General features: G+C 40.0%; 1 protein-coding gene across 1 annotated transcript in view; it reads right to left on the bottom strand.

The window, feature by feature from the left end:
- Nucleotides 1–895: 895 nt before the first annotated feature.
- Nucleotides 896–9,912, bottom strand: part of LOC138007257 (exocyst complex component 6B-like) — a 32,140-nt gene continuing 23,123 nt past the window's right edge. Inside the window, 8 exon segments of the mRNA XM_068854059.1 lie at nucleotides 896–1,565; nucleotides 2,639–2,751; nucleotides 3,084–3,157; nucleotides 3,992–4,052; nucleotides 5,934–6,014; nucleotides 6,902–7,008; nucleotides 8,453–8,525; nucleotides 9,698–9,752. Coding sequence (XP_068710160.1) covers nucleotides 1,430–1,565; nucleotides 2,639–2,751; nucleotides 3,084–3,157; nucleotides 3,992–4,052; nucleotides 5,934–6,014; nucleotides 6,902–7,008; nucleotides 8,453–8,525; nucleotides 9,698–9,752 — 700 coding nt within the window. The 3' untranslated portion in view covers nucleotides 896–1,429.

Raw genomic sequence — 9,912 nt, 5'->3', positions numbered from 1 at the left:
TAATGGCGGGCCTAAACAAATCCAATTCCAAACTTTGCGGTGAGGCACATAAAATCTATAATTTGAGAAAAATAAGGAGAAAAATACAAAAAAAAAAGGGAAAAAGTGAAGAACAGATTTCACAATTGCTCCAGTTTCCGGGTCATCCCGGACGTTTGTTAGTCTGTTACTTTTTCTTTAATTTACTGTCTGGAAAATTAATAATCAGTTTTGCATATGAAAAGTAGTTCATACCTATGTACTGATTTCTTTCTCAAAATAATTTACCCTTCGCGTTGCCGAAACATATCTAGCGGAAACAAAGTATTTTATGCGAAAACAAAAAATACTCTCACTACTTAATTGCAAGCAGTTTAGCTTTCATGTTTAAAAGAAAGTGACTTTTTGGGAACGCGTGAGGAAAAGTAAGCAAAACAACTTTTGGGAACAACTAATTTGCTTGTAATTCGTGAACCAGCTTCCCTTAATAATAGAGAAGAACAGATTGGAAACAGATTTCTGAAATTCTACATCGGGCTCGAGACTGGCGAAAGCCAAAAACTGACTGGCTTGGGATTCAACTGATGGTTTGGGAGGAGCTATTACATTAAAGACTTGGCTTTGTTTCATAAATAAATGAATAATATTTATGCTTAAGAAAAATGTTGAGCTGCAAAGGAGTCTTTTCAAACCAAGGAGGGTCCGAGAGGGATTGGTTACATAACAAAAACAAAATAGGTCTTGGGCAGAATCCACTCTAATGCACTTGAAAAAACGCTTCCTCTTTTATGCGTTTAACGTTTTCGCCCCAAACTTATATTCGTCAGCTCCTGAAAATAAAAATTTTTGTCATCTAAGATCAGATCGCTCATACAAAGCTCGAACAAAATGGTTTAATTACTGGACAGGTGGAAAATAGCAATTGTAAAGATCGTCCCCTTCCTTGATAAAGCTCCTATAATCCTGTTGTAGACACCTAACCACGCGATCCAGTGACAGAAAAAAGGTACAAAAATACGGAACAAAAGTTTGAATCCTCTCAGTACAATTTTACCTTCTGTTTGTGTTGCTACTCAAAAAGTGCCAAAAGAACTCGAGTGACGTCCTTTGCAACACACGGAAAATACCTCCCTGGCGAGATGGCTTAATAATTAGAAATTAAGGTAAGTGATATCATTGTTTTGAACGAAAACCTGCTTCGTGATCCTTTCTCCAATAAGTAAAAAATGCAATGAAAAAGCTAGTCCTTGATATAGTTTTCAACTTTGAAAATTCTGCTCCTTCAAGGCAGCCAGCCATTCTCTCGTTTGGTCGTTTTCTTCGCTGTGCCACACATTTCACATGCTGAAGAAAACTTAGCGTATTTTCCTCTTGCAGTTCGATGGGGCATTACAACAAACGCCCAGGCTTCGGGAAGATTTTTTTTCCTTGCTGTAATTGCATGCAGAAATCATGACATAATTGATGCGCCGGCGGCTTCTGCATCCAGGGTCTTAAGTCGCTTCAGGATTGTCTCATTCATCTTTTTGCGGTCACGCTCGGATTTCTTCAGCGTAATCATCCGCTTTTTCCCGGTGTCCATCATTCTAATTCAAGGAAATATCAGCATATCAGAATCAACAATCGCAGCATTGAAGAAGCAAGTCTGATCAAGTGGTCTGATCAAGGTGATACAAATAACGAGCAGTGTACGATGGCCTTATGGTTAGAATGCTCGACTCCGGATCGAGTGGTCCGGGTTCGGGTCCTGGCCGGGGACATTTTGTTGTGTTGTTGGGCAAGACACTTTACTCTCACAGTGCCTCTCTCCACCCAGGTGTATAAATGGGTACCGGCGAAAATGCTGGGGCAACCCTGCGATGGACTAGCATCCCATCCAGGGGAAAGTAGAAATACTTCTAGTCGCTTCATGCTACGGAAACCGGAGATAAGCGCCGGCCTGATGGGCCTTTCTAGGCTCGTAAGAGAGACTTAACCTTTACCTTTCTTACTTCTCCTTCAAAGCCTGTTGGTTAAGAGATACCTAACAATCGGTTAAGTCTTTGGATTTTTCCGCCAAGGACTGAGACACGTGACGTGCCCAGGACTAACCACAGAGTTACCTCGCCACATCACTTACTTAAATACAAAGTATATATTAAACAATACCTGTTGGCAATCTTTACCATAAGCAACGGTTTAGTTTGGAAAGGGAGGAGTGGGATGTACTCACAGTCACTTCCAAACACTCTAAGGCATTACATACCGACATGGAAGCGTGACCCAGGGAACAAGACTAGTCTCGTTCTAAACGAAACCGGGCTTCGCGTTTATCACAGCATGAGGAGGGTCAACATTGTCTATTCCTTGGTTTATAAGCACTTTACCAGTGCTCCTCTCTAATACACTCACACCTATCGCATAGTAGGACCGTCTCTTCTTAATTAAGCCATCCACTCAAATGTATCTTTAAAACGTTGAATGCAGCTGTGATTTAAATGGTATCTGTCTATTTGCGCATCACACACTATGCACAATGTGTCGAGCCTCAACAATATTTGAAATGAGCTCCTTCCGGTGGTCAACCTCAAAATAAATGATTCCTGGGTCGCTTACCAGAGGTAACCACTACCTTGGGTTTTATGACAAAGGTTAATGACGTTTTAAATCAATAACTTACTTTTCAAGAAGTTTAGCCACCACGTAAGGGTTCACACGGCTGTATTTACTTGAAGTGGATCCATGATCAGCAAAATAAGTGGACCAGTCTTCATTTAACAGTAAATCGATCAACTAACAAAAAAAGAACATAAAAAATTGGTAGTACTCTGAGATTAGAAGAGTGCCTTCCATGAGTTTCACATTATTCAAGAAGTGGACCATATCTACGCGAAAGATTTCGTGGCATGATTTGTTTCCACTGGGTAAAAATGACCTTAGAAATCTGATTAACGTTTTGATTATGCAGAATACGGCTTCTCTACTGACTGGATCAAATTGTCAAGTCTTTTTATGAAATCTGAACGTTTGACTATTCCAGCCGTAATTTACTCAGATGCAGTTCACAACGAGTGCAATGTGCTGAGTTGGATAGAGTTACTTTCTATTCCCTACCACGCTCATACCTGTCTGAGTTCAAGAAACGTCATCTGTAGAATGCCCTCACTTATTCCCTCCACTGGATTCGAGTTGACGAACTCTGGAAAACCAGATCACAAGCGTTTTAAACACTTCGCTTAAGAATGGACGCTTAAGAAAGGAAACCTGATAGGGAGCACGTGTTCCTTGGATTGCCACGTTTCCGGTAGGGTCGGTCGTACCTCTTGTTGAACATAAATTTTCATTGGCTATACAGTGCCGTACTTCTTATTGCTTTCTGTTCAAAATCTATTATCTTTGCTTGTTCTTTTGTTCTTTTGGTCAATCCTGAAGACCGTTCAAAGAGGTACGACACAACCCCACGTTTCAGCGGGCGAAGCTTCGCAACGACTAAATTTACCATATGAAAGTAAAGCAAAAGACAAAAATTCAATTACTCCGATTTACAGGGAATGAATGCTTTATCTTTACTGAAAATCGCAATCAACACATTTCATCAAGTCTTCGTGTCTTCTTGTTCGCCCCACTAGACATAATAGAAAGCGCCCTCAAACGAGGCTTCCTACCGGAAGTGGCCGCTCTAATCGAGTGTATTCAGCCATCAACTGGGTATGCTTCCTTACATGGATGGAATACTAGTCGATCAATGGCTTACCCATGGCATAGTCCTTTTTTCATAAACCTTCCCTTAGTTGTTCAAAAACCAGGTAACACCGTCTACTTGTGAAATCTCTATCCAGCCTTTCAAACAACCTGTGTGGGTGGAGTTTGCTGGCTCTCGCTACTCTTCTCCGACAGTTATTTCTCAGGGTAATTCGGTATTACCCTCTCGTTTGATTTGATTTGATTTGCATCAAAGGACAAAAGTTGGTCAATGTCAATCGTTACGTGTCAACAACATGCATAAAGTTGATTATTGTATCAGATACCGTACCTTCACATTTTCGAAGATCCTGGTTAAACGCTTCAAGGCCGAGCGCATTCATGTGTTTTACCTACAACAGCAAAAGCAGTAACGAAATAATAATGAGTTAAGTTAAGTTAAGATCCTTGTTTAATAGGAGACTACAAGATATATGTATTTTAATGTATAAAGTGTTATGTACTTATTGACTGAGTGGGAGCGCCGGACAGGAAATTATTTGGCCCGAGCTCATGGCGTACGGACCGAGCACAGCGAGGTCCATGCGCCATGACCGAGGGCCAAATATTTTCCAGTCCGGCCTGACCTTAACTCAGTCAATAAGCATTTTATCATATGGGCTCTAGCACTCAGAAGATGAAGTTAGGACAAAATAAAAAACAAAAATCTGCACAGAAAATTTATCTAATATGCTGTTTGCATTTGCTTTTCTGGCTGTAAATTACTTGGATGTTTAAAAGCCGCGACGAAATTCCCTAAAATTGAATCGCACGGAGCAGTACGTGTTCCTAGTAGGGGCGTACGGCTTTTTCCGCCGCCGCTCGCGATAATGCGTACGGCCCTCATACGGGCCATATGATAAAACATAATTTGTTCTGACAGGTAATTTGTGATATGTTCATGACTAACAGTTCCTATAATTTACGGCACACGGATTTCTATCTACCTAGTCTAAGCACTGCCAAGTATGGAAAACACTCGATAAGATACTTAGGCCCTTGACTCTTGAGCAAGCTATCGAGTAAATTAAAGACAGATTGGCTTTCAGTCTCAATCATTTTAAGATAAGGATTGGTATACTTGATCTATAAGTAACATCTTAGACGGATGCAGTGGGTGTTATTTATGTAATTCACGATTTCATTACTCCTAATTGTGGTCATTTGTATTCTTCTAATGGTAACTTATTGATATTTTGCATTCTATTTGATAATTCTAGTTACGTTGTTAGAGATTTCAGTTAGGTGCCCTATATTAGCAGAGAATATTGACACGCTAATAAAGTCATTCTGCTTCTTCTTCTTCTTCTTCTTCTTCTTCTTCTTCTTCTTCTTCTTCTTATTATTATTATTATTATTATTATTATTATTATTATTATTATTATTATTATGATTATCATCATCATCTATACTATCACAGTCTTTGCTGGAGTTCTTTTAGTGCATCAGCCGGGCGCAAACCATGCACCTGGGGCGTCAGTTACTCAAGTCAATCTTTCTGTTCAGATACTAAGCAACTTTCCGTTATTCTTATTCTTCTTCTTATTATCATCATGATCATCATCATCATCATTATTATTATTATTACCGTATACACTAATTAGCACAAAAAGCGTAAATACAGTAACAGTAATAATATAGAATTACAATTGTCCAGATAATTCAGTGTGAGGATCATTTCTCTCTTTCGTCTCATAGCCCGCAGTTCAACAAATCTATACACTTCTTCCATCTAGTCCTTTCACGGGAATACAGGGGTCAAACAAATTAACCTGTTCTCAACTGCGTGGCTTCATAGTTCAGTTGGACGAGCATTGCACTGGCATCGCAGAGGTTCATGGATTCGAATCCCGTCGGAGCTACTTGAATTTTTCAGGTGTCTATAAGAGACAATTGCTTAAATTGTCCAGATAAGTGCGGGGATCATTTCTCTTTTTCGAGAATACAATAAAAGTAAGTAGCAAAACTGAACTAGCGATGACAGAACAACAACGGTTCTTTCATTTTTTCCTAAAACAGATAACAAAACATTCCTTTTTATCAGCGGGTGTTCGTCACTTCTTTTTGTTCACAGTGTTACAGCGGGCGTTTTGGTTTCTGTTGTTTCTGCCCGAGTTGCGGTTGTTTTCATCATTTAGTGATCATCGATCAAGATGGACTGCCGACGACGAGTTGTATTCAACAGAAGTGCTAGTTTCATTAAAAAATCAAACAATGGATATTTTTTGTCTCACCTCTTCATCTAACAGCATTCCTCTAAGCTTGGTAGCCAGGTATTTGCAAGACGACATACAAGCTGTCTGAGCCACGTTGCCCTACAGAGACACAAAGTAATTTCAACGTTTGAGGTCAACGGGACTTCTGTGGTATGATGTTATCTAGTGCGAGAACTACAAGAGGGCCAAATAAGGTCACCGTCGTTGTTGTAGTCCTCCCAGTCGTCGCCTTATTGATGGTTTGCATCTGACGTCACGGCCGCCATGTTGGTGTACAAAACAATGCAGTAAAATGTCTCTCAGGAATTTGACTCTATTATTATGCAAAACTTGCGCGACCATTTTCTATTGTTATATATCTAGACTTTCGCTCCACAAAACGAGCACTGTGATTGGTTGATTCTTTGTCACGTGGCCCTGATCAAATCCCGACCAGGACAGCAATTCCGCTCCGGATGTTTTGCTGGATTGTTGCAGGAAAAGTCTAAATATATAACAAAGAACTTAATGTCTGGTCCCTAACTCGGAAACTAGTTAGTTTCGTTTTCTCGACTTCGTCTCGGGAAACATCAGGACTCTTGGGAAAACAAAACTAACTGTTTCCCTCGGGACCATACATTAAGTGTATATTGTTTTGCACACCAGCATGGCCGTCTCATCACGTGGATGCAAACTAAGAATTAAAGTCTCAAGGTTATAGCTGAGAAACATTTGCTCTACTAATTGGGAGGCTTCAAATAAAGTGAAATCAAATCAAATCAAATCAAATATAATTGGTATTCGTTGGCAATGGAAAACTCCGTGACCAGAAGATTGATAAGACTGAAGCTCTATCCACATATGTTGCTCAGTCCGGGAGCTCTTTCCAATGCACCAAGCCCGCACCTGTAGTTGACAGCAGGGACTATAACGATCTCGTTACTTAAGCTCAATATCGAGCCATATGAAAGCAAACAAGACTAAGGGAGACTGAGCGGATGACTTACCGGCAACGTCGAGAAGTTCAGAAAAGTGGTTTGAAGATAGTCCAATAAATCAACTAAATAACTACTAGCATGCAATCTTGTCTTGTCTGGTACCCAGTTATAATTCGCTGAAATCAAGAAACATTGACAATTCAAAATGATACTCTCGCCATTAAGTATGCTGATTTCCTTTTTTTTGTTTAGTTGCTGGAAATTCACTAGTAATGTTCTGTGTAAAATCGATTTGTTTGCACAGTTGACAGACTGTTACACAGTCAGGTATCTGAAACACTGCTTCAAGTATAAGGTAAGCTTACGCTTGTCTCGTGCCGGCTTCAAATTTTCACCTTGCATCAAAGTTCCATAAGGGTTAGAGAACTGGGATTAGTATTCGAAGGGTCAAGGCTCCGCTCCGTTTAGAAGCCCTTGGATACCTAGGGTACTACAGCGTCATCATTGATGAATACATCTCTTCAACAACTAATTGACGAATGATGAAACGGCATCGCTGTTAGAACCTTTAGTTTACATCATAGTTCAGAATCATACTTTTTGCGACCTAAGAAAACTCTCAAGAAAAGAAAACGATTAGGGGTGTGTAGAACATGAAGCCATAAACTGTACAGCATGCTAGGTTTTTCACAGACCACAGCGGTGAAGGAAGTTATATTCAACTTGTGACATACTTTAAGGAAAGCTTAAAGTACCTCGAGTAAAAAGACTAAAATTTAAAGATTGACGTCATTTCACGAAGTCGCACGAAGGCGCACGCAATTTGGAGCACATTTTTGCGGTACTATGCCAAAGAACGACGTGACATCACCACTATTATTTCCCGTTATTGTAATAATTTTGTGATAACTCCAAGTCGTTCCGAATGGAAAGTGTGTATCCACATTGCAAGAATAAAACTGGTATGAACGGTGTGGTTGTTTGGGTAGAAAATTAAAAATGTTTCGTCAGGTTCACACGTCCTCTACACAACCTCAAATTTGGTCAATTCACGTCATTAGGGAGCTTACGTAACAGGACGGCTGGAAGACTCAGGACGGCAGAATGACGAAAAAATGTCGCGCGAGACTGTGCATTTCCAATCTTACGCGACATTTTTTCGTCATTCTGCAGTCCTGAGTCTTCCAGCCGTCCTGTTGCGTAAGCTCCCTAATGTCAGGACGAGGACGGCAAAGAAATGAGCCAAAATACAAAACACTCGTGCATGGCGTGCAGAGCCTTCCTTCATTTAGTCCATCGTTTTGTGGTGTTCTCGTAGCCGTCTTCGTTGCCTTGCGTAAGCTCCCTGTCGAGGTTCTGACGACAACATGAGTTTTGACTCCGCGTAGCCGCTAGTTCCCATTCATTTTTCTGCGTACTTCGTCCACATTGTAGGACGTGAACAACACTGTATGATCGCGAAAGACTTCGATAGTGCAAAGTTATACTTTTAGTGACATTTTCGTCAACGTCGTCGTCGTAGATCTTTAAGTCCCTAATGATGTAACTTAAATGTTATGGGGTTGCTTGGTTGGTTTTCCTAACAGCAAATTAAAAAAGGCTGAATATTTTCCTACAAACCTAATTGTAAAAATTCCTCTATTTTCATGTTGAGTCTTTCATAGACTTGCTGCTCCGCCTCAGCTCGCATATCCTGTTTAAAATGTGACATGTACACTGTCAACGAAATAACATATAGGGAAAATATCTGTTTACAAACATTGACGTCAAATTTCTTTCGATATTCAAATTTGCCAACCACAGAACGAAAGAACCTTTTGTTTCGGCATCCAATAAGGCTCTGGTTGGCACATTAATATCAATAGGTGACGTCATCGATATCTTCGCTATTACATGTGAACACCTAACTTACTAGCATTTTCAGAACTGAGTAAAAATAGCCTCAGAGCTGTAACCAGGGTAGGACATATTTACCGTTAGCCAAATCGTTCCCGGCAGGATAGAGCTAAACTAGGTTAAATACCATGGAAGTTGCAACCTATAGGTTTTAGATTGGTTTACATTGCGACAGATGCCGGCTGACTCAAGCTTCAAGCACAAACAAAAGCATAACCAGTGTACCGTCCGCGGGATCGACTAAAGCGGCTTTCAGCGTAACCATAAGAAGGAATCGTATTCATTTTTATCTTAAGCCCTGGCCAAACTATCGAACAAAGTTGGATTCGACTTTCCAACTTTGCTCGATCCAACATTGTTCGAAAGTTTGGCCACCCATGTTGGATGGTGTTCGTCCTACATTTTTTGTTCGATCAAGTGTTGGATGGAGTTCACATTGGTTCTGGAACCCGCTGTGGTTGCATTCACTTTTCTTTTGCTTTAGTTACAAAAGTGGACATCTTTATGTTTCACCTTATGTCAATGTGTACACCATCTCCTCAACCTCTTGATTTTGAACATAACGTTACATTTGTCCAAGATTGCAAGTAATGAGAAAATCTGATTTTGGTAACTTTTATGAACATGGAGAAACCCCAGTGAGCCCTTCTCAACATTTCTCGTGTCCTCACAGGCTGGAGATAAACGTTACGACAAGGAACCTTGCTTATTCTCCCCGAACAAACGTCTTTAACATTAACACATATTCTTCTTGTAAATAAGTTTTAAAAAATTTATTTAAACGAGTCAGTTAACGATTAAAATGGGAGATCATTTCGTTCCTTTCAAATCTGAGGAAGGCACAAGCCCATCCGCAAAACTCAAATCACCTCTTTTTTTTAAATAAAACAGAGAAGGCGAACTCATATACGGTCGATAAAAAGCAGGAAAAAAATTGTTGATAACACGAAGCAATATAACTTAGCTTACCTTGAACGATGACAAGCCGTAGACACGAGAAACGTTTGTTATTTCACTGGATGTGCTATGAAAAAAAAAGACATTGAGAAGTAGTTATTCCCACAAGCACTTTGTTCATCGCTACAAGTCCATCTCGCAGAATGAAATCTTTTGTCGAGATGAGAAAAAAATCACAAGTCTCGATATGACACCAACAATTTTAAGAAAAGTAACTACTTACATGT

This window comes from Montipora foliosa, chromosome 6 (assembly GCF_036669935.1).
Source record: "Montipora foliosa isolate CH-2021 chromosome 6, ASM3666993v2, whole genome shotgun sequence".
In the NCBI taxonomy this organism is placed as follows: Eukaryota; Metazoa; Cnidaria; class Anthozoa; order Scleractinia; family Acroporidae; genus Montipora; species Montipora foliosa.
Note: the sequence above shows the minus strand (reverse complement) of the source record. Positions and strands in the feature narration are given on the sequence as shown.